Source organism: Candida jiufengensis (assembly GCF_024610255.1).
Source record: "Candida jiufengensis strain CBS 10846 chromosome Unknown scaffold1, whole genome shotgun sequence".
Classification (NCBI taxonomy): Eukaryota; Fungi; Ascomycota; class Pichiomycetes; order Serinales; family Debaryomycetaceae; genus Lodderomyces; species Lodderomyces jiufengensis.
This window is the reverse complement of record NW_026261562.1, coordinates 969,591-997,551: the sequence shown is the minus strand read 5'-3', so window position 1 is coordinate 997,551 and position 27,961 is coordinate 969,591. Positions and strand designations below refer to the sequence as shown.

The 27,961-nt window shown below is 25.9% G+C and overlaps 11 protein-coding genes across 11 annotated transcripts; 2 read left to right on the top strand and 9 right to left on the bottom strand. All coding sequences in view use genetic code 12, as the record gives it.

The window, feature by feature from the left end:
- Positions 1-351: 351 nt before the first annotated feature.
- Positions 352-981, top strand: KGF54_004211 (uncharacterized protein; the record flags this gene model as incomplete). The annotated part of the gene is made up of 1 exon (XM_051764886.1): positions 352-981. One exon carries the CDS (start codon positions 352-354, stop codon positions 979-981), a length of 630 nt encoding a protein of 209 aa, XP_051618253.1.
- A 218-nt stretch (positions 982-1,199) lies between these two features.
- On the bottom strand, positions 1,200-3,374 carry AVT4 (Avt4p; the record flags this gene model as incomplete). Its single annotated transcript, XM_051764885.1, has 1 exon — positions 1,200-3,374. One exon carries the CDS (start codon positions 3,372-3,374, stop codon positions 1,200-1,202), a length of 2,175 nt encoding a protein of 724 aa, XP_051618252.1.
- Positions 3,375-3,723: 349 nt separating this feature from the next.
- On the bottom strand, positions 3,724-6,783 carry KGF54_004209 (uncharacterized protein; the record flags this gene model as incomplete). Its single annotated transcript, XM_051764883.1, has 1 exon — positions 3,724-6,783. One exon carries the CDS (start codon positions 6,781-6,783, stop codon positions 3,724-3,726), a length of 3,060 nt encoding a protein of 1,019 aa, XP_051618251.1.
- Positions 6,784-8,655: 1,872 nt separating this feature from the next.
- MRF1 (Mrf1p) lies at positions 8,656-9,717 on the top strand (the record flags this gene model as incomplete). The annotated part of the gene is made up of 1 exon (XM_051764882.1): positions 8,656-9,717. The coding sequence occupies one exon, from the start codon at positions 8,656-8,658 to the stop codon at positions 9,715-9,717; it is 1,062 nt and encodes a 353-aa protein (XP_051618250.1).
- A 415-nt stretch (positions 9,718-10,132) lies between these two features.
- On the bottom strand, positions 10,133-11,488 carry KGF54_004207 (uncharacterized protein; the record flags this gene model as incomplete). Its single annotated transcript, XM_051764881.1, has 1 exon — positions 10,133-11,488. The coding sequence occupies one exon, from the start codon at positions 11,486-11,488 to the stop codon at positions 10,133-10,135; it is 1,356 nt and encodes a 451-aa protein (XP_051618249.1).
- A 955-nt stretch (positions 11,489-12,443) lies between these two features.
- On the bottom strand, positions 12,444-12,887 carry KGF54_004206 (uncharacterized protein; the record flags this gene model as incomplete). The annotated part of the gene is made up of 1 exon (XM_051764880.1): positions 12,444-12,887. The coding sequence occupies one exon, from the start codon at positions 12,885-12,887 to the stop codon at positions 12,444-12,446; it is 444 nt and encodes a 147-aa protein (XP_051618248.1).
- A 548-nt stretch (positions 12,888-13,435) lies between these two features.
- Positions 13,436-15,142, bottom strand: KGF54_004205 (uncharacterized protein; the record flags this gene model as incomplete). The annotated part of the gene is made up of 1 exon (XM_051764879.1): positions 13,436-15,142. One exon carries the CDS (start codon positions 15,140-15,142, stop codon positions 13,436-13,438), a length of 1,707 nt encoding a protein of 568 aa, XP_051618247.1.
- Positions 15,143-18,884: 3,742 nt separating this feature from the next.
- On the bottom strand, positions 18,885-19,682 carry KGF54_004204 (uncharacterized protein; the record flags this gene model as incomplete). The annotated part of the gene is made up of 1 exon (XM_051764878.1): positions 18,885-19,682. One exon carries the CDS (start codon positions 19,680-19,682, stop codon positions 18,885-18,887), a length of 798 nt encoding a protein of 265 aa, XP_051618246.1.
- A 482-nt stretch (positions 19,683-20,164) lies between these two features.
- On the bottom strand, positions 20,165-22,132 carry LKH1 (bifunctional aminopeptidase/epoxide hydrolase; the record flags this gene model as incomplete). Its single annotated transcript, XM_051764877.1, has 1 exon — positions 20,165-22,132. The coding sequence occupies one exon, from the start codon at positions 22,130-22,132 to the stop codon at positions 20,165-20,167; it is 1,968 nt and encodes a 655-aa protein (XP_051618245.1).
- A 361-nt stretch (positions 22,133-22,493) lies between these two features.
- DJP1 (Djp1p) lies at positions 22,494-23,942 on the bottom strand (the record flags this gene model as incomplete). Its single annotated transcript, XM_051764876.1, has 1 exon — positions 22,494-23,942. The coding sequence occupies one exon, from the start codon at positions 23,940-23,942 to the stop codon at positions 22,494-22,496; it is 1,449 nt and encodes a 482-aa protein (XP_051618244.1).
- A 406-nt stretch (positions 23,943-24,348) lies between these two features.
- Positions 24,349-25,341, bottom strand: KGF54_004201 (mitochondrial 37S ribosomal protein uS5m; the record flags this gene model as incomplete). The annotated part of the gene is made up of 1 exon (XM_051764875.1): positions 24,349-25,341. The coding sequence occupies one exon, from the start codon at positions 25,339-25,341 to the stop codon at positions 24,349-24,351; it is 993 nt and encodes a 330-aa protein (XP_051618243.1).
- Between the last annotated feature and the right edge of the window lie 2,620 nt (positions 25,342-27,961).

Genomic DNA, 27,961 nt, shown 5'->3' with positions numbered 1-27,961 from the left:
TTAATATAATGTAAAATTGTTGATTGTAATCGAATTAAGAAAATTAGTATAATATTTTATAAATTTTAATATTATAAATCTTAATATTTATTCGTAACTTAATATGTCATAAATTCTTTGAATCTTTCACTCTTAATACTTTAGAAGTAAAGCTATTGATTTATTTTACCTCTTGATAATTTCGCAACCATTTTAAAAAATTGATTGGGTAAGATTTTGAGTAACAAAAATATAATTAAAGTAAAAATTGAAAAATATCCAAAACAATAATTAATAGACCATACATTCACTAATATACAAAGACTTACTTCTCCGAATCCAAAAATTTGACACAACTCAATTCTATAGACTATGCCATCAAGATCCTTTTATGAAGAAAATTATGAATCAATTCAACCAAAACCAGGTACAATTTTACCAATTTCTCCAAAATTAAAATCAGAAGAAAGTTCACATGGTGAATTTGAAGAAGTTGATGGAATGATTATAAGATCTACTCCAACATTAGAACGTTTAAATAATAATTTACGTAATTCATTTATTAACAAATTTCAAATTTTTGAATATGAATTAAAAAATTTAAATCATGCTTTTAAAAATGAATTTAGAAATTTACAATCATCATACAACAAAACTGTTAAAGAACCAATTTTACCTAATTTAATATATATTTTAACATTCACATTAACAGGTTCAATATTAGTACGTAAAAGAAATTTGGGATTAAGATTTGTAACACCACTAATTTTTGGAAATATTGCAACTGCTTATACTATGCCAAAAACTTATAACAACCTAGCAAAAGATTATGTTGATATTGAACGTAAATACGTACCTGATTTCCACCACAGAAGAATTGAAGCAGGACATGCTTTGGGGAGATGGAGTGATGAATTTGAAGCTACAAGAGTTAGAGTTAATGATGATGTTATAAAAAATGTTTCTTGGTTTAGACAAGAAATTGAAAAGAAATTTTCTTAAGTTGTTATTATTAGATGTTTTATAGAATTAAAGTTAAATTAATGCATTATGTTTATTAAATTGTCTAGATTTTTCTATCTTTAATTATGAATAAATAAAATTGTAATAGTCATGATAAATAATGTTAATAAATATTGTTGTGAAATGTTAATGAGTAATGTTAAAGGATAATGTTTCATGAATAATGTTAAGTATATGTAAGAAAAGAAATTATCCCTTTAAGTAAATAAAATCTGATAAGTTGTATAAACCATAGCAATAGATCCAATAACAACCAATAAATAATCCAATTTTCCCAACCAAAACATCTTTGTTTTTTCTTTTTCATTCAATCCATAATTTGTATGACAACAACTTTTAAGGTGTAAAATTGGAGGGAAAATATAAATCAATGATATACAAAAACATCCAACAATTGAAACAAATTTATTTAAATTTTGTCCACCAATTAATGCAATATATGCAATAAGACAAACAAAACTTGAACGAAATAAATTTTTAAACCATTTTATTTTTTGTGAAATTTTACCACTTTTTAAACTAAATAATTTACTTTCTATTAATCTTATAGCGGGGAATAATTGTAATGGTGTTGACAATAATATTGCTAAAGAATAAAAAAATTGTGTCATTATTATAAAAATTGAATTCTGGGGTAAATTTAATAATATTACTGTTTGTACATTTGATCCAAAAGTTAAATAACCTAATGTTCCGACTAATATGAAAATAAACGTAATTGAGATAATGACTTTTGTTAAAACTTTGGGAAAATTTTGTGGATATATCATTGACTCTTGAATAGGTATGATTAATCCTATTCCTTCAAATGCAAAAATTGCTGTACCAATGAATAAAGAAAAATCAGCTTTATTAAACCAAAATTCAACATTTGGACCAAATTGTAAATCATTCATCACTAAAAATTCATAGTTGATGAAGTATATTATAATCATTAATCCTAACATTATGAAAAAATTCGCAAGTACTGCTGATATGGATAATTTAGTAATATCTCGAATTAAACTCATTGGGATAATTATTATGACTTGTAATAATATGAACCAGTACATAGGAAACTGATAATTTGAATCAAATTGTTTAAAATTCATCAAATTTAAAATATTAATCAAAAATGCTCTTAAATTCTCCGAGGTAAATACAATATAAGCAGCAACAAACCCAATTTGAGAAATCACAATTGAAAATAAAATAAGTTTTTGTAACCATGGTCCATATAATTTCAATCCAATTTCAGCAAATCCTGAAACTTTTGTTTTATTTTTAGCAATTACTAAAATTAAATAACACCACCATGATAATAATGCAAAAAACATCAACAACCCAATGGAAAAAAACAATCCACCATTAGCAAAAGCCTTTGGTAAAAACAAAACACCAGTTCCAACAAATGCCTTTAATAACAAAAAATATGCCTTTTTGTCAGTTGCAGTTCCCTTAGGGTTAAAATTATCTGATGTTTGTAATAATGGTATATCTTCAGAATGTTGTGGATAAAATTGTCTTTGTTTTCTTAAAGATGATACCTCTGATGAACTTTCATCATCTTCTAAATCTTCACCTGCGAAATGTCCATAAATGCTTAAAAATTCTATAAAGTTTTTTGTTAAAAAATTTGGTGTTACTGGTTTATAGATTGGTCCGTTTTCTATATCATTGTGGTAGTTGTTGTAGTGGTCGTTATTAAAGCTCTGATATTCATTATTGGTTTCATTGTCTTGTTGATTATGTTGTTGATTATGATGTTGATTATGTTGTTGATTATGTTGTTGATTATGTTGTTGATTATGTTGTTGGTTATGTTGTTGAATTAAAAACTCTCTCCTGAATCCACCAGGTACATTAAAAGAACCAGCTCTTGATTTTATCGAAGAGCTATCAGAACCATCATCTAGTTCATTATAACTTTTTGACCTTTTGAGGAAAGGTTTATTTTCTAAATCTTGTTGTATTTTATAAAGATCTCTTGTTATATCTCCGCCTTCATTCATTAAGTTTGATGAATCTTTTGATAAATGTTTTGAAATTTTTGAAATCACTTTAGGATCATTTAAACCTTCACTTAAATCTATCTTATCATAATCATTCTTAGATTTTTTGTTTAAATTCTCATTAGAATCTACTATAGCTGATTCATTATCATTTGTACCAAAGTAGTTGGTTTTGAGTAATGGTATAGGTGTATTTTCTCTTAAGAACTGAGTATTTGAAACATATGAATTTGGTTGTGAACCTCGTGGTGATGAATTTGGATTATTATTATATGGTGATCCACTAATTGGTGATCTTGTTAATAATGCAATTGATCTTCTACGCTCATTATTCGCTTTAGTTGAAGGATCATTGTTTTTGATATCCTTTGGTTTTGTCATTACTATAATTCTAAATTCTCTTAGATCATTTGTTAAACTTAAGTTGGAATAGTTAATGTATGATGCTTTTAGGGCTAATTTTAACTCTAATTGTAAATCAAAAACGGTCTTTGATAAAAACAATAATAATAAAAATAATCTACGTAGAAAAAAAGAAATTAATCAAAACTTTAAATCTGGTTTGGTAGCGTAATGTTACAGATTTTACAGATTCTATTACATAATAATAGTAAGTAACAATTTGCAGCTTAGTACTTTAAGAAGAACAACAATTGAGAGATTTCTACATTGTTAAATTAGTCATTATTAATTTATTAAACTTTCTATAAAAATCTAAATTTTATCCAAATTATATAGATTCTATAGAAATTCCAAACTTAGCCAATTTATCAGTAGCTTTACCATAACCAAATTGAGAGCTATTTGAATAATATTCAATAGCTAAATCAGTTGAATTAGGTACTTCATATTCATAAATTTCACCTAATTTGTACAAAACTCTTGAATCTTTACTATTTAATTCCAATACTTTATTAAAGAATTTTATACTTTGATTGATGTTTTTAGGTATACCAAAATCTTGACCATATGCATCAACAAAGTCATTCTTTAATAAACAAGCCATTATAAAATAGGCTTTACATTTTAAACTTGTTTTTAAATCTTGATTTGTTGTTTCTATTTCTTTTATGATCTTGGAAATGTGAGTAACTGATGATTTTATAAATATGGCTTTGTTTGATGATGATGATTGAGTTGTGTGTAAATATTCTCCTTTGATATTAATGTAATTGTATAGTTTGAAATTTGTTGAGTTTATTAACATTTTAGCCCATAATAATCTATATTCCATTGATTTATTACCTTGTGAAATTTCTGCTCTTAGGTTTTTAAATTCTTCTATTTTTTTCAAAATTATTGGATCTAAAGTTTTATGATTTATTTGTGATTGCGGTTGTTGACTCATCATTTGTTGTTGATTAAATGTTGGCATACTGTTTCTCTTGTTTTGATAATCTTGCATCATTGACATTCTTTTTGAATCTGGTGCCATCATACTTTGACGTTTACTGTTGTTGTTGTTGAAATCTCCCATATATTCAGTATTTTGATAAAGCATTGGATTCATACCCATATTCATACCAAATGGGTTTATGCCCATAGGATTCATACCCATTGAATTCATTTGATTCATTTGATTCATTTGCATTTGCATTTGCATTTGTAACACTGGATTTGTTTGCATCATATTCATATCTGGCATTGGTGGCATTGGATAATTATGAGGTGGTAATGAAGGTGGTGGAGATATAGTTGGTGATCTTTGTTTTTGTTTTGGTTGTTGGTTTGGTCTTGAAGTTCTTGATTCATTTAATGTTGATTGTTTTGAAGTTCTTCTGATACTTGCTACTTGGAATCTATCTTCACTTTGTATGGAGTTATACGAACCTTCTGATGATGTAGTATCTTTTCGATTCAAACTATCTATTGGTGATGGTAATTGATCAATTTGTGGTGACGGTGACGCTGTTTTTTCAATTACAATAGTTTTATCAAAATCATCTTCATTTTGTTTTTCTTCAACAGCTTCTTCTGAAGCGTTATTTGTAACTTCTTCATTCTCATCTTCTTTATCGCTTTCATCATCATCAAATAAAAATTTGTTATAATCCGAAATTTGTCTTTTCATGTTATTTTTATCTTCTAATCCCAAATTAGATAATGAATGAGCAACAGAAGCAACTCTAGATTTTATTTCGCTTATTTCTGGTGTTTCACCTTTTTCAACTTCTTCTTCTTCTTCTTCTTCTTCATCGTAATCTTCATTGTCTTTATATGAATTAAAAACTTTTGGTTTAAAATTCACTTCTAATGAAGCAACACGTTGATGATGGGCAGTTGGTTTGGGTACAAAATGTTGTGGCTCAGAAGCATATCTATTTGATTTAACTGTACTTCTTCTTGAATTTTGTATTAATTCATTTGTATCTGTGGATTGATCATTTTTAAATTTTCTTGATTTTTGATAAGCGTTTAAGTAAATTTGTGATTGATCTTGAGTTTGTTGTGGGAGGTTTGGTTCTGAGTTACTTGTTGGTAGTCTTGATTTAGCAGGTACTTCTGGTGCAGTTAGTTGAGCTTCATTGGTAGATTGATTTGAGACGTTTTGTAGTGACTGTGCATGAGAATTGACATTTGATGATAGTCTACTTTTCAGCTTGTGTTGTGGTTGCTGCTGCTGTTGCTGATACTGTTGTTGCATTTGCTGGAATTGTTGTTGTTGTTGTTGTTGTTGCTGCATCATATATGGGTTCATATTATTGTACATATAAGGCATTTGCATCATTTGTTGATACCCGTATGGCATCATTGGATTTTGTTGTTGTTGTTGCATATTATTTTGATTCGGGTAATACATTGACTGCCTCATTTGTTGTTGCTGTTGTTGTTGTTGAAATGCTAATGCTTGATAGTACATTTTCCATTGCTCATAATAAGGATGCTGAGTTGGTTGATAAGATCCAGAACTTGTAGTTTTTTCATCATCTGATTCTGTATCTGCATCTTGTTCTTGATCATTATTAAGTGGTTGATTATTTGATTGTTGGTGATTGTAATTATGTGCTAATTGTGGTGGCGGTTTTTGATATCCAAAATACAATTGTTGATTATATGCGTCTGAATTTATACTTTGTCTTGAGCCTGGATTTTGCTTATAGTATTGATTAGTTTTTGAAGATGCAATTGGTGTGTTTTGTTTAGAACTTTTTTTGTTAGTTGGTGATGGAGTTGATTCTTTCGGAGATGCAATTTGTGATAATGATTTAGCTTCTGATGAGTGACCATTTTCAATAGGTTGAGAATATTCTGTTTGCTGAGGTTTAATTGAAGTATCTGATCCATTTATTGGTAATTCATCCGTCAAATTTTTATTAACTGATTTAATGGGAGTATTATCATTAGTAAGTGGTACATAAGGTTCATTTAATGTAGGTGATTGTAATTTAATTGGAGACACTGAGCTTTCTCTAGTACTTTGATGATTTGGAGTATTAACTTCAGATGGATTTTGATAAGAATAATTCTTTGAATCTGAATAGCCTTGATTATTTGGTGAATTTGTATTTGAAATCATATTAATATTTGGTCTCAATGCAACTGGGATTTTTTTATTATGATTTGGTGATACATTATGTTTTAAATCTATAGGATTATATGAATCACTTGAAGTATATGAAGAAGTTGAACCAGAGTTTGAGAATTCACTATCACTATAAGATTGTTTCGTTCCACATCTTCTATGATATTGATCTGCAATTAAATTTGAACTACTAAATTGAAGTTGAGTTGGTGGTTTAGGTTTGGATTGATGATTTCCACCATGTCTTATATTTGAGAATAACTGCATCAATTGTTAATTATTTATCATATGCCTTGAATTGATTAATTATTTCAAACTCAATTCAGCTATAATCGACTTTCTTGATAATATATATAAATGACTTGACTAGCTGTAACTGAAAATTGAAAGGAGTTGATATTATTTATTTATTTGTTGTTGTAAAATTATAAGTAACTAAAAATAAAAAGAAAAAAGTTGTTAAATTAAAGTTTTTATTTTATTTTTTGTTTCGTAAAAATAAAAAATAAAAAATCAAAATGTTAAAAATTAAATTTATGCAAGACAAAATTTTATAATTAAATGATGTAATTTGACAATATAATAATAATAGTAATATAAGCAAGCCTATTAATCTCTTAAATTAATGATACTTTACCTCTTCCAGTAATAGCTTTTATACGGTTAAAACTTTTTACTTTAGTTTTATTTAAACTTTTGTGGAATCAGGGGAAGTTCAATTTTTAAACATCATAATTAAAGGGTCATCATTAAAAACCCTAATTAGCAAACTAAATCCTTTATGTTAGTTAGCTTAATTATACTCAGAACAATTACTACTCTGCCTACATATTTAGACCTCAATGATCGGTTAAATTTAAGTTGTTAGTATTTCTAGAGATTTATTTTGTATATTGAATTTCTCACTAAAAATATTTTTGCATCCAAATTACTTAATTAGGATGAATTGTAAACATTAATTCTAAATATAGTATACTCAATTGAATATATAATAAGTTGTACATTTAAGTAGATTTATATTTAGATGATTTACGAAGATTGAGTCAATTTTTTACAAGCACCACGAGTTAGTTCGAGAGATATATTGCACATTTTTAAACTATACAGGTACATTCAACAGCTGAATTCAAACTCTTCAAATTACGGTATTGATTCCAGATCTCAGATCTTAAATTTTTTAAGCCAAAGTCGGATCAAAACTTTAGATTTGATTACGTACATATAGCCGAACATTTTCTTACTCTTTTAGATTAAACTACAAGTTTGTAATTTATGAAACATGTTATAGGTTCAAAACATTACACCTTATACAAAGTTTTATGGGTAATTCAAAAATTTTTGCATTTGTTTTGATGCAAATTCAATTTAAAATGAGTTTTTATCTACATAGTCTAGTACGAGTTTTTTTACCGATATCCGGAGGATTTGATACATTATTCTCTGCATAATCTAATACAAGTTTTATACCAATGTTTGGAAGAACTAGAACATGTAACCTCCTACTTGAAGTCAACAAGACATCATGTTTCGGTGACACTCAAATTTGTTAATGAATTATGGGTAGCGAATACTTTTCGGAAATAGAACCAAATCCATAATTTTCGGATTTAAATAAATTATAACAATTTTGATTGAACATCCTTTTTAACATACAAGAATAACTGAGAATTCTACAATAAACTAAGACCTGAGTTTAATACTGGCTATTGAGCATTGAAACTGTTTACATGGAGAATCAAAGTAATGTAAAAGAAAGTACTAAAAAGAATTATTCAAGGAGTTAATTCCGATTACTAATATAATTTTAGATAATATTTTCAAATATTTCATCATTTATTATCCGGTTTGCTATTTTATTTAAAACTATACCTGACAGTTACCACAGTTCAATTAATCCGTCAATATAGAAGATTCCGTTTGTATATACAAATACAATCTCATATCATCCGTAAGTTTTGAAAATTAAGTCAATACTTACAATTAATCCGTCAGAATAAGAATCCGTTTGCAAATAAATACACCTTCAAATCACTCACAAGTTTTAAGATTTTAAATCAAGTTAATAAATATAACTCAATTTCCCAAGTTTGAAAACAATATTCCAACATTAGCCCAACTTAACTTTCACTTCAATCAAAAATGACAATCTATAAAGGCCAAGCAGTAACATTCGAGAAGTACGGTAAAGATCTCCAAAATCTTCTCCACACAACAACTTACGAAATAGATTCATCAAAACTTGAACCAAATCAATTATTATTAAAAACAGTAGCATCACCAATAAATCCAGCAGATATAGGACAAATAGGAGGTGGGTATAATGATAAAGAACCAATTACTAATTTAGGTAATATCAGCCAAAATGATCCAACTAATGTTGGTGGAAATGAAGGAGTTTTTAAAATATTAGCAATTGGATCAAATGTTTCGAATTTTTCAATAGATGATTTAGTAATTCCATTGTTACCTAAATTTGGAACTTGGAGAAACTATGCAATTGCACAGGAAAAAGATTTAATTAAAGTAAATGGATTAACTATAGAACAAGCAGCTACAATTTCAATTAATCCAAGTACTGCTTATCAAATTTTACATCAATTTGTTGACAATTGGGAAAAGGGAGATTATATAGTACAAAATGGTGGGAATTCTCAAGTATCTAAATATATTACTCAACTTTCTAAAATTTACGATATAAATGTTATTTCAATTATAAGAGATGGTAAATCCCAACAAGAAATTGAGAATTTAAAAAACTTAGGAGCAAAAGAAGTTATATTTGAATCTGAATTTGATAATGAAAATTTCGATATCACAAAATATACCTCGGGGGCAAATGTAAGATTAGCATTAAATGGAACAAGTACTTCTACTTCATCCTTAGTAAAATCATTATCTCCAAATGGAACATTAGTAACTTATGGAGTTATAGGAAATACAGAAATAAAATATGATGCTAGATTACAATTATTTAAAAATTTATCAACTAAAGCATTTTGGTTGACTGCTAACACATACAAGAATCCTGAATTTAAAAAAGAAACTATATATAAACTTATTGAGCTTTATGAACAAAAAAAGATTAGTGATGTTGGGTATGAGAAGTTATGGGTTAGTGATAATGATGATATTACAAAAAGTTTATTGAGGGGTGTTGTTAATACTAAAAGTAATGGTAAACAAGTTTTATTTTACAAATAAATTAATGAGTTACTAGATTCAATTAGGATAATTAGAATTATATAAAAATTGAATAGATTACCATTATGTTAATATAGTAATTTTTTTGTATTTTTTATAAATATAATATATAAGATATAAAAAGAAAGTAAGAAATTAATAATAAAAAAAGAACCAACAAAACCATCATAATTTCATCTCCAAATTTATCACTCCAAAAACCCAATTTCACCATCACCCATCAAATTCATCAATTCATATAACCATAGTTATCATCATATTAAGCTTTATATTTCATAATCTTAGTTTTATTTAATTTAAACTTAAACCCCCTTATTTTTAAAAACCCTAAAACTTAAAACCCCCCTTTAAAATATATCAGTACCAGCTGAATTTATGAACTAAAATATTTACATCAACAATTAAAAAATTTTAATTAATCAATATGTAAATGTTGTTTACCAATTCTAAATAAACATTTACCACAATATATATATAATCTAATAAAAGCAATAAATAAAACAATTGAAAATTGTAAAGAAACTTGTAAAAAAACAAATCCAATAGTTAAAAAATCCAACCAAATTTTTAAAATTGAATTATCAATTTCTTGAGTTTGTGGATTTTTAATATATTTTTCTTTAATTTCCCAATCACTTTCATTTATAAACATTTCAATTATAAAATTTCTAAAATTTAAATCAATTGAATTTAATTTTTGAAATATTTCATCAATTTTATTTTGTAAATTTAATTCACTAAATTTGTTTTTTAATAAATTTAAAAATGGTGATGTAATAACTAATGGCATATCTAAAAATTTTGATGAATTAGTTGATGTAAATAATGAACTAATTGATGATGATTTTGCGTTTGATGAAGTTTCATACTCATCTAAATTATCTAAATTTTGTAAATTTTTTAAATTTTCTAATTCTTGAGTAATTTCTTTAGAATCAGTTTGTGGTTGTTTAATTAAATCTTTACTAATTTTATTAACTTTTAAAGCAATTTGATAAAGCATTGTAGTAATTTTATTAAAAAATTCTAATTTTTGTAAAAAAAGATTAGTTGTATCATCTAATTTAAATTCTTCAATTTTATTAGAATTTTCAATTTCATTATCTTCATAATCAATTTCTGATGGCGGAGGAGGTGGTGATGATAAAGTATCTTCATCATTATTAATCATATTCATTTCAATATTATTTTCAAATTTTTCTAAAATTTCACCATTAAATTCTAAAATTTCTTTTTCATTGTGATTATTATTATTGGTTTTATCATCATCAATTAAATTTAATACCATTTTTTTAGCATCATTTAACATTTTTTCATCATCTTCAATAGAATGGTGGTGATTATTCATTTGATGATCATTTTGTTCTTCTTGATTATTTGAATATTGTTGATGTTTACTTTTTTCTTTATTTATGTTGTTCAATTCAATTTTTGAATTATTTGTTTCATCTTTTTCTTTTTCTTTTTCATTATTTTTATTAAAAGCAACAGTAATATTTGAAATTTGTTTTTTTCTTTTATTATTATGATGATGTTTATTATGATGATCTTTATGAATTTTTTTAAATTGATTTTTATCTTCAATATTATTATTTTGATGATGTTGTTGATCTTGATGTTTTTTATCAAAAAAATTATCACCAGTTTCTAACCCATTTGAATTAGTATTACTAGTAATTAAATCTGAAACATCACCATTTTTTTCTGTTGATTGTTGTTGATTACCATTGACTGATTCTTTATTGATTGACATTTCTGAAGTTTTTGACATTATAGATAATTTTATTAAATTTAAGGGATAATTTTTCTGTAAAATATTGTTATTTTGAATTAGTTGTTATATATATAATTTTTAATAACAAATTGATTGATTATATAGATATATATTTATTAATTTTTTGAATTATGAATTGAGATTGAAAGTTAAGTTGAAGGAAAATGAAAAAAAAAGTGTTGTAAAAAATTGAAAAATTTTTAATTAAAAGGGATGAAAAATTTAAGTTAATAATAAAATAACTCAATTAACTTAATTAATTTAATATATTAATTACTTTTCACTTTATATGTTTTTATATGTGTTTTATATTTTTATTAGTTTCAATATACAGGATTTATTATGTGTACAAAATTATATTATATATAATAAATTTTGTGGGGATTTAGAATTAATTAATTAATTTAAAAGTTTAAATTAAATTGAAAATCTTGATCAACCAATCAGAAGTGGATCTACATAATAACTGAATAGAATTGTTTCAGATTTACAAATTATTTATATAACTATAAATTATATATTCAATTAAAATTATAAAAGGTTATAGAAATGTTTCATAACTTGAATTATAATAATAACTAACTAAAATATAATAAAATTTAATTTCTTTTTTTTCGCAGCCTAAATTTTTAAAATAATGTAACATTTATAACGTATTTTATATTAATTAATTATTACATCGTTCGGATAAATTAAATCTAGATATTACTTAAAAGTTACTTAAGTCATCTTCTTATATTTTCAATAACTTTGAATCTAATAAAGATTGACTAAAAGTATTTTGCTTATTCTTATCAATTATTTAAATGCATGTTATCAATTTTGCTTTATCATGCATATTAAAACAAAACAAGTATATGATTTTATTTTAAATTTCTAATTAATTGAGTGTTCTTTTCTATAACTAGCCTCAATCGTGGAAACTTGGTGATTACTTCATCTAATCAATGACTCAAGATTCTAAATAATTTTGTAAATCATTTAAAGATTCAATTGAATTATTTAATTGTTTAATTTGTAATAAATGATTAGTTCTTAATTTTTGTAATTTTAAATATTTTTTAATCATTGTTTCATGATTTAAATTGGAATTTGGTGATGTTTGTATATCAGTTTGTGATGTCACTTTCTTTGACAGTTCACCAGTTTTGACTATGTTGGTAGTGGAGTTTATTTCTTCTGATTGAATACTTGATTCAATTTTATTAGAATCTAATAATTCTAATTGATCTTTTTCTTCTTCATCATATTCAAAATCACTTTCATCATTTTCATTATCATTTTCATTAATTAAATGTTGTACATTTAACAAATTTTTCAAAAATTGTTTTTGTTGATGTGATATATCTTTAATAATAGTTTTAAAATCTAATGATGTTATTGTTTCAAATTGCATTACTTTCTTTACTCTTTTTTATAGAGTTTGTAGAGATATACAGAGGATAAAAAAATTAAGAAATTACCATTAATTTATATATTTTGCAAAAATCTGTCAAAATCTAAAGTTATTCTTATCTTTAAAAAGAAATTCAACAACCAAAACTTCAAAATTGAAACAAGAAATTGAAAAATGTAACATAACAAAATTCAATTAAAAAATTGTCACCAAAAAATTTAAAAAAAATAGCTAAGAAAATTTAATATCGAATTAAATAAACCCTTTATTAATGGTCCGAGCACCGCCTAAAATAGGTTTATTATTCTTCTCTTCTCGGGCAATAAGAAATAGTAATATTATTGATAATACTCCATAAAGTAACATACTCTACAACTTTAATAATTCATCACATTTCATAAAATTGTATTAAATATTTAATTAAAAAATGGCAGAATAAATAACATTAAAATTTTTGAAGAAATAAAATTATAGTAAACTCCTTGTAATTAATCACTTGGATGCTAATCTAGTAATCACAGAACCATGTAAAATAATGCTCTGATATTCTAAAATTGTAACCAATTCCAATTATCATTCGTGTTACTATTTGTGGAGTTATGCATTGAATCACCAACTGTTAAATTTGAAGATGGTGGTAAACCATTTGGATCTAATAAATCCATTTCATCATGATGTTGATGTTGATTATGATGATTATGAATATGATGTTGTTGTTGGAGATGATGAGGAGATTGATGATGAAACATCATTTGATTATTTGGTGTAAAACTATTTTGTTGTTGTGATTCCATTGATAAAAAATTATTTGGTGAATATTCTTGAAACAAGATTTCATTTGAGTTACCATTTGATGTAAAATCTGATTGAAATAAATTCAAATTTAATAATTTATCTATTTCATCTTGATTTTGAGATTCTTGATTATTATTAGTATTATGTTGTTGTTGTTGTTGAGGTGGGTGTGGTTGTTGATGTTGAGGAGAAAATTGAGGATGTTGTATTGATTGTGGAGTTTGTTGATGTTGTGGCATTTGCTGATGTTGATGTTGTTGAGCTTGTTGACGCTGTAATTGTTGCTGTTGACCTTTGGTTTGATTATTAGTATAATCATTTGATAATAAATTGATATTTGTATTACCAATCATTTTATCATTTTTGACTTTTTTCTTATTACTGTTATTTTTGTCAGCTGAATTATTTAGTGGTCTTAAAACACCATGTAATTTAAAAAATAATCCACATGCATTACATAATAAATCTCCATTATTTGATTTTCTCCATAATGGTGTAGTTTTAGTTTCACAATTTGTACATTGCAATATTTTTTTAGCTGATGAGTTTGTTGAAGTATTGGTTGTTGATGATCCACTTATTGATGGTTTTTTATTTGATATTGAAACTGATGTAGTTGATTGATTATTAAAAGATGGTTTGAATTGTGGTTGTTTAAAATTCGATTCTAAATTACTTATATATGATGATAATAAATTTGTATTATCATTACTTATATTATTATTAATTTGATCTTGATTTATTTGTGAATCATTTAAATCCAGTTTATATTCTTCTTGACTTATTCTTCTTATATGTGCAACATAATCAAAATCATCTAAATTTGGATCAGTTAATGAGTTATTGTTGTTGACGTTATTGATGTTATTATCTTTTGAATTTGATGATGATAATGTTGTTGCATTACTTGAATTAATGGATTTTGTTTTGAATGGTGGTGAATTTCTATTTGCTTGAGGTTTAATAACTCCTCCATTCGATATTTTATCTTTTGGTAATGACTTTAAATCATTGAATTTGTTACTATTATAATTTATGCTATTATTATTTTGATTATTATTATCATTATTTGTTAATATTTTTTTATTTTGAATTCTCCATGCAATATTTGAAATTCTTTGATTGTGAGGTAGATAACTTTTATGTTGATACATTTTGAAAATATCCATTGATGCATTATCATGATCTGATATTAAATCATAGATTGATGGAGCTTGATCTTGTAATAAATTTGAATTATATGACTCTTCATTTTGTGTAGGTTGTTGTTGTTTTAATTTAGGTTGACTATTTTGCATTTTATAATTAAAAGTGTTATTATTATTATTGTTATTAATATTATTATAATTAAGATTATAATTATTATCTTCTGATGATAATGGTGAAGTTTTATAAGAAGTTGAAGTAGAACTTGTTGCTGATTCTAATATTAAACTTGGATGATTAGTTAATGTTGACATTTAATTTTTCTTAAAAAGTTCAAAGTTTTAATTAATTTTGATAAAGTATATTTTTAATATAGTGTATTGACTCAATTATGACTGCCAATTATTAATAGCTTGGTTGAATAGATAAGGTAAAATTTTTTGGAAGTATTTGATAATGGAATAGTTAATGATTTCCTTCGTAGTTAAGATAATGAACCCCTTGAAGATATAAAATCTTTTAGTTGAATAGTAAAATCAATCAAGTAAAGTTGTTTTGTTTAAAAGTGGAGAAAAATTCGTTGTTTTTAATTTTTTTCTTTCAAACAAAAATAATATTATTTTGAATTTGTATTTTGAATTTATTATGTGAGTAAAAATAATTTTAAAATAATAATAATCCAAAAAAAAAAGAAACTGGTGAAGTATGAATTAAAAAATATTGACTAATGAAATATGCAATTAATGGGACTTTAATTGAGATATGTATTTAACTTTATTTATATTGAATTGAAATTGAAATCTAAAAATTTGGTTGTAAAGATAAAAAAAAAGTAATGAATAAATTATGAGTAAAAATAAAAGTGATGATAATTTTTATAAATGTTTTTTTTTTTTTTTTGATTGTCTTTAAAATAAAATTATTAAATTTTTAAAAAAAAAGGGAATTAATCAAATTTATACAAAAGATCAAATTAATATCAAAACTTAATTGACTTACTTGACAACTTATTATTATTATGATATATTTATTAAAAAGTGGGTGTCAATAATATTTGATGATATTATTCTATTATTTATTTTTACAATTCATTGACTTATGATTTTATTATTTCAATTTAAATAATCATTTAAAATTTTGAAATAGTATTCAATTGACTAATTGAATATATTTTTGAAAAAGAGGGTTAATTACGAGGACTAATTAAAAATGGTTCAATTCAAATTTGATATAATTAGTCGCATTATTATATTTGATAAATTTTATAACAAGCTGAAAATAATATTATATATATAATAATTAACTGTGAAAGTATAACGTTAAAGTAGAGTTAAACCTACATTTTTAACTTGTTTGCTGTTAAATAGTTGATTCAATCTACTATCGTTAATGTCTAAGATGATCATTTAATTGCTTACATTATTATTCAATTGGTGGTTAATTACTACTTAGTTAAAAATTCAAATTCTACTTTAGTTAATTAAATTAAATTAATTGTTAAATAAAAAACAATAAGATAAGAAAAAAAAATTATTTTAACAATCAACAATTAATAATATTATTATTTATAACAATAAGAAAAGAATAATAACAAATTAATAATAACAAAGAAAGAAAGATTAACGTTAAATATATAATAAATATTTTATTAATAAATATATGTAGAATTACATACTTATGTAAAGAAAAACGTAATAGTATAGCCGGGCATTAAGAAATTAATTACTTTATTAAGAATTAAAACTCCAGTGCTCATATGTTTGTCAAGTTGTTACAATATACAATATACAATGTACTTAATGCAATGCTGATCGCACCAGCATCCTCCAATTTCTCTGTTGAGAACCAACTATAATTAGGAATCGGGGTAATAATTGAACCAATATTATTTGATAGTTTTATAACTCAAAACCTTCTTTTTATAAAAATATTATATTAGTATGTAAATTTTTAGTGTAATGAATTTAAATCTTAAAACTCAATTAGATCTAAAACATATTGTCGTGTATTCTGCGTCAATTAATTTATATAACGTTTTTTACTTATAAGATCACAAAATTAGCCTTTTGCCAAATTTAATTAAACTTGTCAAATTACTCGAATATTTGTTGATCGTTCTATCAAACACGATTTCGTATAATTGAATTTAGTCTTAGATCTTAATTTACTTAAATTGCTTATATTTCAATTATAATATATTTTATTTGTGTATATTATTTATACATTATTATATTTAAATGAAAAAGTAAGGAAATGCAATTTTAAATTTTTTTTTTTTTCATAATCTATACCCCGCCTTTTTTCTATTAGATTTTAGTTCATGAAAAATAATCTAATTATCATTTAATTCAATTTAGATTGTATTGTACAAAATAAGGTTAATTGTCGAACGATTGATCTTACTACTGTAATACTGAATAAAATATACAACGTGAATGGAGGGGTTAAAAACGTATAATTTTTTAAAATGTTAGATCCAAATATTTATTTAGGTACCAACAAAATTAACTCGGCTAATAAAGGGTTGTTAACTCCTGATTTTGTACTTAATTAACTTTAAATTTATTTTAAGGGTTAAACGCAGTATCAGGGCTTAATTGATTTATAAAAGAGTACAGATTCAAACGAGATCTTGTAAATCTTGAAACGGTTTGGTAGCTCACGGACATTTAATTTTTCATTTTTACCAACACTTCGTCAAAAATCATGAAATAATAATACTCAGAAAGATTATGTTCTAAATGTTATTCGTAATTGTAAAATATTCTTAATTCAGTTATATTTAATGTAATTAGAAAGTTATTTTATAAGTTAAATTATTCCCTTATTTAAGTTTGTTATTGGTCGAATTAATAGAATTAGCCAGTACAGTATATAATATCAAATTGACATTTCAATATTATAACTAATTTACGAAATTTATTCCAATACATTATCACGCGGATATAAAAGTCCTTTGTAATCCCCTCCATCTTCTATTTTGGTATATACGAACACCCTGAATGGATGGAGTTTTTCCCCATTTTTCGAAAATTCAGGAACAGTACGATTTTTTTTCTTCTTCTTCTTTTACTGTTTGGCTGGCTCGGACTTTTTGAATTTTGTGATAATAAAGCAGTGAGATGATTTGAGAAATGTAACATGAATATCTTGGAGGGGTCCTTGTCTATAGAAATTTTTTCATAAAGTAACTGCAAACGAAAAATGTAGTGTTACATTAAAGACATGATTCGTAAAATCTGTGTAACTCCGAATGTCAAATTTTGTGTGACGTCAAAACAACTTTTATGACCAAGACACAAAATCCTAATAATTTAAAAATCAAATCTCAGTTCTAAATTACGAACCTTCAATCTAATCAAAAGCTTCGTCAAATGGCAGACAAAATAAAAGAGAAAAACCAGTACAACCTTCTCAAAGCAAAATACAACGGAATAGGTAACTCAAACACAACAAGAGATGAGTTTTTAACAACAATTCATAATGATACAATAAGTTCATTAGCTCATCATGATTATATTTTACATTATAATTCGTTAGTACTTAACAAACATCCAAGTTTGGTAAAACAAGAAATGATTAAAAAGATCAAGCCAGTGTATAATGATAAAAAGACTTGAATTGGGAATTTTTAACAAACTTGATGATGGGACTTCAAACAGCTATATTTGATTTTACTATATTTGATTCTAGATGCAAATTCCGAAGGTCCCTAGACTTGATGGATTCGTATTCCATTGAAAGTAATTAAAAAAGTAAGATAACTCAAACCGATCCAGGAAGTTGATGACTACGTTAAGTTGGATTCTTGTCAATTGACTGATTGATTTTCACGCTGCTTAATATTTTACTACGTAGAACTTACTACATCAACTCAAACTAGAATTGTAAGACCAGAACTGAATGTTTTTATTACTAAAATTATTCACTAAACAAAAATGGAAAACTAAACTGTCTTTAATAAACAAAATATAATTAAATATATAAAATTTTTTTTGTGCAACTTTTCATTATTTCAAGTTTTAGATAAACTTTCAATGTCTTTCCTCTTCAATCTTAATTACCAACTTGTTCTTCTTCAACAACTAATAAAGGAGCATTTTCTCCATTTTGTTGTCTAATTCCACCAACAGCCATAGCACCAATAGTCATAACAGCTAAAATACCAGCAATAATAAATGCAAAAATCCATTGTAATGCAAATACTTTAGTAGCTAATTGACCAAAAGCTAATGCAAATAATAAAAATGTAAAACTTACACCAGTAGCCCAATCATTAAATAAAAGCAAGAAAAATGATGGAACTAATAAGAAAGTCCATATAAAAATATTAGCAACTATTCTACCCCATGTTTTATGAATATGTAACCAAATTGCACCATTCCAAAAAATTGCATATAATAACCAAGCCATAGTCATTGCAACTAATGGCATATGAATTAATAAATAATTTGAAATTGGTCTTAATGCAAAAGTTTTATGAGCAAAATATAATGTTAAAATATTTAAAAAATTAATAATTAAAACAATTTCACTTAAGAAATAATGTTCATTAATAAATAATTCACTCCAAACATAATTTAAAACTGAAAAAATTGGAAAATGCCATCCAATTAAACTAACAATTGATAATCTAAAATCATCTGGGAAAAATACTTGAACAATATATATCAATTGCCATAAGTATAAAACTATCCAATAAATATATAATAAAATTGTACTAGCAGTATATGGTGTATGAATTAATTCTGATTCATTTACTCCTGAAAATACTAAACCTCCATATACTGATAAAATAAAAGCAATTATTGAAACTGCTTTATAAGTAGTCAATTGTTCTTGATTATAAGCCATTGTCAATACAACTAAATTTGATAAAGATCAGTAATTGATTTAGGTGATGAGGAAGAAAGAAGCAAAAAAAAAATGGAGTAAAAAGTTTAGATGATTTTGCAGTAATTAAATATAACTTTATAAACGAGTTACAAAATCGTATATTAATTAATTTAAAAAAATTTTTATATTATAGCAATCTTAAAATTAATAATATTTCATAACAGATCATATTAGAATTTAAGAGAGTTTTTAGACTAAAATTTATATAAAGGGGGGAGAAAGAGTAGGGATTATATTTTCTTTGTTTCTATTATTGGTTTAGATCAATTTTCGAGTTGGGTCATTAAATTTATATCTACGAGATTTAGAGTGAGTTTCATTTAATTTTAATTTAGTGTAATCAATCAATATTATATTTTGATCTCCACAAATCGTATTTTATTAAACCTTACTTTTATTAACCTTTTTTAACTTTTTCTATATATATACATCTAATTAAACTAAATTAAACCTAAATCTTTTTCAATCATACTTTTACAAATTGGATGATAAAAATCTTTATGTTTATTAAATTGTTCAATTGCAAATTTCAAACTTATACCATTTTTCAAAACCTTATAACCAGGTCTTGCATATTTCATTCTACCAGTTTTACCTAACCATTTACTAAAATCTTGTACAATTTTATCATTTGATTTATAATTACCATTAATTATTAATAATTCATTCCATGGTGATAATATTTCACCATTTTGACTATTTGCATATTTTGGATAAATTGATGGGAATTTTTGAATTAATTCTGATGAGACTTTTTGTGATTTAAATTTTTCTACCAAATATTCTATAAATAACATATCTTGTTCTCCTTTAAATGATTTTATATCTTCTTGTGTAAAAGGTATATTATCATAGTTATCATTATTTTTAATAAATTCAACCCATTTATCACCATATGAATAAACTTGATCAGCTAATGTAGTATCCAATACTGGTTTTTCAGGTAATCCAGATTCAAATAATTCTTTATCCCAATTAATATTATCCAATATTGATTTTTTACCTTTTGGTTCATAAAATTCATATAATGTTTCAATAAATTGTGCAGTGTTTAATGATTGATATCTAAATTTTTTGAAGTAGTACTTAATAAAAGGATCGAAATCTTTAACACCACCTAATTTATTTTCCAATTGAAACAATAAAAAAAACCCTTTTTCGTATGGAATTCTTGAAAATGCATCATCCGGGTCTTTACCATCTAAGTCCCAAACTAATTTTGTAAATTGTGAATCAAAAGTTTCACAAGTATCAACTAATGCACTCCAACCACCAATTATTTCAAAATGTCTTAATTGTTCACCAATTTTTATAGCTTCTTCATCTGATTTTCCAGAATTTCTAGCTTCTTGAGCTCCAATAGCACCAACAATTCTTCTTTCTAAATAAACAGTCCATCCTTCATTTAACCAAAAATGTTCCCAAGAACAATTAGTAACTAAATTACCAGACCAAGAATGTGCTAATTCATGAGCCATAACTGTAACTTGTGTACGATCACCACATATTAATGTTGGAGTTAATTGAGTCATATTTGGAATTTCCATACCTCCATAAGGAAAACTTGAAGGTAAAACTAAAGAATCAAATCTTTCCCATTCATAATCAAATACTAAGGATTCAGCAATTTGTAAAAAATTTTCCATATCTTGTTCAAATTCCCATTGACATTTTTTTAGGTTTGGTTCTTCACAATAAACATCGGATCTTGGACCAATTGGTGCTTTTTGTAAATATCCTGAAGTTATAGAAACTAAATATGAAGGAATTGGAATTGGTTGATTGAAGTGGTAAGTGTTTTGTTCAGTTGATGGTTGTGGTCTACCCGACATTGTAACTTTTGCTGGTGATTTACCTATAAATTTATACGGAGATTTCACACCTGGTGTATCAAAACATGGAAATAAACTTCTTGCATGAATAGCTTGACATTGTGAGAAGACATATGGACCAGTATCTCCTTGAATGAATTGTATAGCTGTACATTTATCTGTAGTTTCAAATTCAATTTCTACTTTGAGTGAAGAATCTTTTGGGATTGGAATATGTAATGATGATCCATAAATTGAATGTGAGTTCGATAATTTGAATGAAATTTCTGAATCATTAACGGATACTTTTTTGATAATTAATGCTTTAGTATCAAGTGTAAGTTCATTATTACCAGTTTTATTAGTTAAATCATATTTTACACTCCCACTGATAGTTTTAGAATCAAATGAAACATTTAAAGTTAATTGAGTATTATTTACTTTAAAATTTGTATAATTTGATTGAGTTGTTGGATCAAGTTGATGAGATTTATTTTTGATTTTTTCTATCAATTTCTCGGTGGTTGTATCAACTGACATTCTAATTTTGAGATTTAGTGATTTTGAAGATGTAGTTGAATCTGGTTGGAAAAACATTTAAAGTGAAACACTTTTTTTTTATAAGTAAGTATAAATGATAATAATTTTTTATTTTTGTTTCAAAAATGCAGGTCAAATTTAATGATGTATAAACATACGGCGAATCAATACTTTTTACTTCAACCTATTGTTCTTTCTAAAATTTTTAGACTGTTTTACATGAACTTACAATCAAAACGATTCGTACGTTATATTTCAAAATTTTTTTTTTGTGTCAAATGATGCCTTAAATTTATATGGCAAATTATTTATTTCAGAGAATTGTTGGGAATGTTCATTTGTGACAACTTTACAAAATTCAACGGTATTACGCATTTTCTAAAAATGAATACAATCATTTAGTCCGTACATTCATCAATTAAGTAGCAGAGTTGGTTTCCACATTATCAGTAGTTGTAGTAGTTGAGGGTTTCTTCTTTTTCTCTCTTTTCTTACTTGCTTCAGCTACTAATTCTTCAAACATTCTTGCTTCTTCATCTTCTGCTTCAGTTCTAGTAACAGATACAAATACTTCACCTATTAGTCTTAATGCTTTAGCTCTTGCTACTCTTTGTTCATTCGTTATATCTTCATCTTCTAATACTTGATCACATACCGCTCTTAATGTTCCTTGAATTTCAAATTTTGATCCATTCCATGCTGCTGCTAATACTTTTGCCAACAAAAACTTTTCCATTTCTGCTAAATCTTCCGCTGTATGTTTCGTTGGTTCAACTATTTTATCTTTATCATTTACTTGTGAGACTGAATTTAGGGTACTATCAACTGATTCTTCTTCAATCTTTATTTTTTGCTTTTGAAGTTTTTCTAATTCTTCTTCCAATTTAGTTTTCTCTGCTTCAGCTTTAGATTTTTCTTCCTCAGCTTCCTTTTTTGTATGATATTCATTATCTTCTTGCATTTTGGCATATTCTTCCATTGTACGTTGGGCATCCAATGCTGCTGAAACGGTTCTAAAAGTATCTTTAACAACACCACCTTTTTCCTTTACAGACCACCATAATCCACCCCATCCAAAAAAGGTTTGATTTTTTAAAAATATTTTGGATTTACTTTTATAAACATACCCTATTGTGTGTAAAATGTCCAATCCAAAACTTTCCATTTTCAAAGATTCTGCTTCATATCTTATTTTAGCTTTAAAAGATTCTATAACATCATCTTTCATATCAGTTTCAGTAAGTAATGATAATTTATCAGTCAATTTTTTAGCTAATTCTTTTCGAGTCTCTATTTTCTTCAATCTACATTCTTCTTCAAATTTTTCCAATTCTTCTTTCCTTTTTTTATCTTCTTGTTCTTTATGTGTTATTTCATCATGAGCTTCATGTGATAAAAATTTTTGATCTTTATTTAGTGAGTCTTGTTTTGGATATTCATAATTTGATGTTGATGTAGCTTCGTCTTCTTTGTTGTGATCTTTTCCCTTCTCTTCTGTTGGTGCTGGTTTTTCTTCAGATAATTCTGCAGATTTAGTGATTTCACTAATTAAACTTAACTCTCCAATCCAATCTTTGAATGCTTCTCCTCCAAAAATCATATTAAAAAATTCAGCAGGATCTTCAAATCCTTCTTTTGGTATTGATTCTTGTATACCATATTTATCATATTTTGCACGTAATTGATCATCACTTAAAACTTGATAAGCTTGACCAACTTCTTGAAATTTTGCCGCTGCTAATGGATCATCTGGATTTTTATCTGGATGTAATTTAATTGCTTGTTTCCTATATGCCTTTTTGATTTCAAGTGACGTTGCAGTTGTTTCAATACTTAATAATTCGTAATATGTTGTATCCACTACCATTTTTGTAAATGTATTATGTTTTAGATGATTCTATTAAGTGATTTATTCTAATTTATGTACAAATGATTATTATTACAAATGAAAAGTCTAAGTCAAAATGAATTGTGTAGTAAAATCCAAAATTCTAGGGTTGATAAAAAAAAAGGTAGGTAGTATTAGGTGGCAATATTAAACTTTGTTGCTTGTTACTTTGATATGCTTTTTTAAAATTCTTAAAAATTATCACAGTTTGATTTTATTGATAACCAAAATTTCTACGAATGTGCAACACTACCAACTGGTTGCAAAAAATTTAGTACACTTCAAGATCCATGATCTAGATTTAAACCACCACTTAATCCTCGTGAAATATGTGAAATATTATCATTAGATTTGTTTTCTATTTACAAAAGTATTATACAAATATTTAATCATTAGAATAATAAGCTTTTCTTAATTCAACAACATTTTTACCTCTATTTAAAGCTAATTCTTCAATTAATTTTTGTTGAGTTAAAGCTTTTACAAAACCTTGAGCAACTAATACTGGATTTCTTGATTTATGAACTTTACCTCTTAAATCTTTTATACCAGCAGCTTGACAAATTTCAAAAATATTTCTATTACATCTTAATCCAAACCCAATTGGAGCTGATTTAAATTTTAAATTTGTAGCATGATACTTTAATTCTATCAGTCCCAATATAGTTCTATTATCATATCTTTTTATTGGTGTTAAATTTTTGATTGCATTCCAATGAGCTTTTGTAGCTGCTGTACGTATACCATCTCTTGATTTCCCAATTCCTAATCCAATCATACCATTTTTATCACCTGCAACTGACATGACAAAGAAATTTGCAATATTACCCTTTGCAGTCTTCAAAGATACTCTTTTCATAACTAATGGTCTAATATATAAATTTCGTATATATCTTTCATCTAAGCCAGTTAATTGACTTAATTCTTTTGCAATTTGATGAGGTGTTTTGATAGCTGTATTTGATTGAGCAGTATCATTTGGAGCTCTTGGTGCATTTGCAAATCTTATCCTTAAGTCTCCCCTATCTGGAGCATGAACCTGTGGAATTGCTGGATATGGTGTACGTCCTAAACCTTGATTTGGATATAGTATTGGTTCTTCCCATTCGGGATCTGTCGTTGAATAATCGAAATCTGATTTAGATGGAGCTATTTTAGACTTGGCACTTTGTCCTTGTAATTGCAAATTAAGATAATCTTTTGGTTCAACTATAGATTCTGCTATTTTTATACTTTGTAAAAGTTCGGGACTGTAATAATTTTTAAGAAATTCTAAATGTTTGTCTATTTTTGAAGTTGATGATTCTTTTAGTAACAATGAGGATGTATGAATGCATCTCTGAATTGCCTGTATAGGTCGAAGAGTAGACCTAAACATTATGTGAGTTGATTAGGTTGTAAAACTAAAAGTAATTAAGATTTGATAAATCAAAAAATTTTTCAATTTTGTTTATCTACCAAATTAGTTGTCGCGACTATTATTCAAAAATTTAAACACTTACTTGTCAAACAAATCTACTCAAACACATCCCAAGCATTGTATGATTGATGTACTGAAGTAGTTCAACATTCGACTTGGAACATTCAGCATCTATCAGAAATTCTAAGTATTTCCCTGAGCGAGCAAATTCAGATTATACCACTTGAAAGTTTATTTTCAAGATTACTCCAAACACTTTATCATCATTATGAAACGGTCAAACCGTACCCATCGATAAATCTCAGATGTAAAACATTGAGCATGCCGAAAAGTACAGAGATTAAACTTTGATGAGAAATGAAGACCAGCTTTGAGTTCAAATAAGTGTGATACTTACAGTAAGTCTTCACTTTTACACCCTAGTTTTGAAGTTATGTAAATTTTTAGCCAATCTTGACTCCTATGTGGAATCAAATATGTTCTACTAAAATAAAAAATAAAATATTCATAAATAGAAGATCAGACTCCATAAGTCAAAAATTACAAAAAATGAGGGAAATAATTCGATTTTGGGTAAATTGGTTGTAGTATATGTTAGTACTCCTTAAATTTAAGTACAAAATCGAATTTTAAATAATCGTCTGTGAATTAAATATACGCTGAAGCATATATTAAAATAACAATAATTCTTGATTGCTAGTTTATAGGACTATAAAAATACATAAAAAAATAGGGAATTTTCATGAGTATAAATACCATCAATATAAAATTAGCCCCTTTCATTGTAAACTCCTAATTGAGTAATAAAGAATGAAAAATATCTGAAACACTTGTAGTTGACATTAATTAACAACACAATTAAATATTCAAATAAAAATTTCTCGTGTAAAACTTTAGAATGTAAAAATGGCGTGTGAAACTATGGATCTCAACAAACAGAATTACTCAAACACAACCCAAGCTATTGTCTGATTGATGTACTCAAGTATTTCAACATATTTCAACATTAAGTTAGAGGGGGATGATCAGCATATTTTAGAACTTCTAATTTTTAAGTGGGCAATTTGAAAATTTACCACCTAAAAGTTTATGTTCAAGATGACCCTAAACGATCTCATTTTTATTAAACGGTCAAACCGTACCCATCGACAAATCTCAGATGTAAAACATTGAGCATGCCGAAAAGTACAGAGATTAAACTTTGATGAGAAATGAAGACCAACTCTGAGGTCAAACAAGTGTGATACTTACAGTAAGTCTTCACTTTTTCACCCTAGTTTGAAGTTAAGTAAATTTTTGTATAGTCCTGAATTATATGTAAATTCAAAGAACTATCATCTAAAAATATATATACAAATTTTCAAAGTCATTTGGCCCAAAGGATTCTATAAAAATCGAGCTGGTGGCTTTACAAGCAAATTCAAAAACACAATTTGAAATCAATCTTGATTAATTTAAATGAAGTATATGGTTAAGCAGTCGATAAACGAAAAGGATAATTTAAACAACTCTATTTGTCTTGAAATTAATATAAGTTGAAGCTTATATTACTTCTATAATAATGATAAATGTTTAAAAAATTAGACTATAAAAATATATAAAAAAATAGGGAATTTTCATGAGTATAAATACCATGATTATAAAATTAGCCCCTTTCATTGTAAACTCCTAAATGAGTAATAAAGAATGAAAAATATCTGAAACACTTGAAGTTGACATTAATTAACAACACAGTTAAATATCCAAATAATAAATTCTCGAGTAAAACTTTAGCATGTAAAAATGGTGTGTGAAATTACATATCTTGGTAAGTAAAACTATTAAACACAACCCAAGCAATTTTATGATTGATGTACTGAAGTATTTCAACATTAAATATGAGATAATCAACATCTTTTAAAAAATCTAACTACTTCTCTGAGTCAGCATATCCAAACTATACCACTTAAAAGATACTCTCAAGATTACCCCAAACAGTCTCATCTTTATTAAACGGTCAAACCGTACCCATCGATAAATCTCACATGTGAAACATTGAGCATGCCGAAAAGTACAGAGATTAAACTTTGATGAGAAATGAAGACCAGCTTTGAGGTCAAATAAGTTTGATTCTTACAACAAGTCTTCACTTTTTTCACCCCAGTTTCAAGTTAGGTAAGTGGATGTTAATCCCTGCCTTATAATGGGTGACCTCAACAGCCCTTGTAATAAAAAAAAAACTCTTCAAAGTGTTGAAAAATCAGTCATATAAAAAATACTCGAAATTGTGAAGGGACTGTTCGTAGGTATAAAATCTAATTCTTGGTTGTAAAAATTAAATAATTCGATTTTTGGGTAAATTGGTATTCGCACTAAAACACTTGAAACACTTCTATTTACAAAAGGTACTATATAACGTAAGGGCAACTCTACTTCAACTAATTAATCAATAAATAATACATTAAACTCAATAAGACATAATCTCTATATGAAATCTACAAATCGATTTTTTATCTTTTTTATATGTATAATTTCAGCAAAAATGTCACTAAATTAAAATTCAAAAATTATGAAAATGCAAATCACCAAACCTATAACC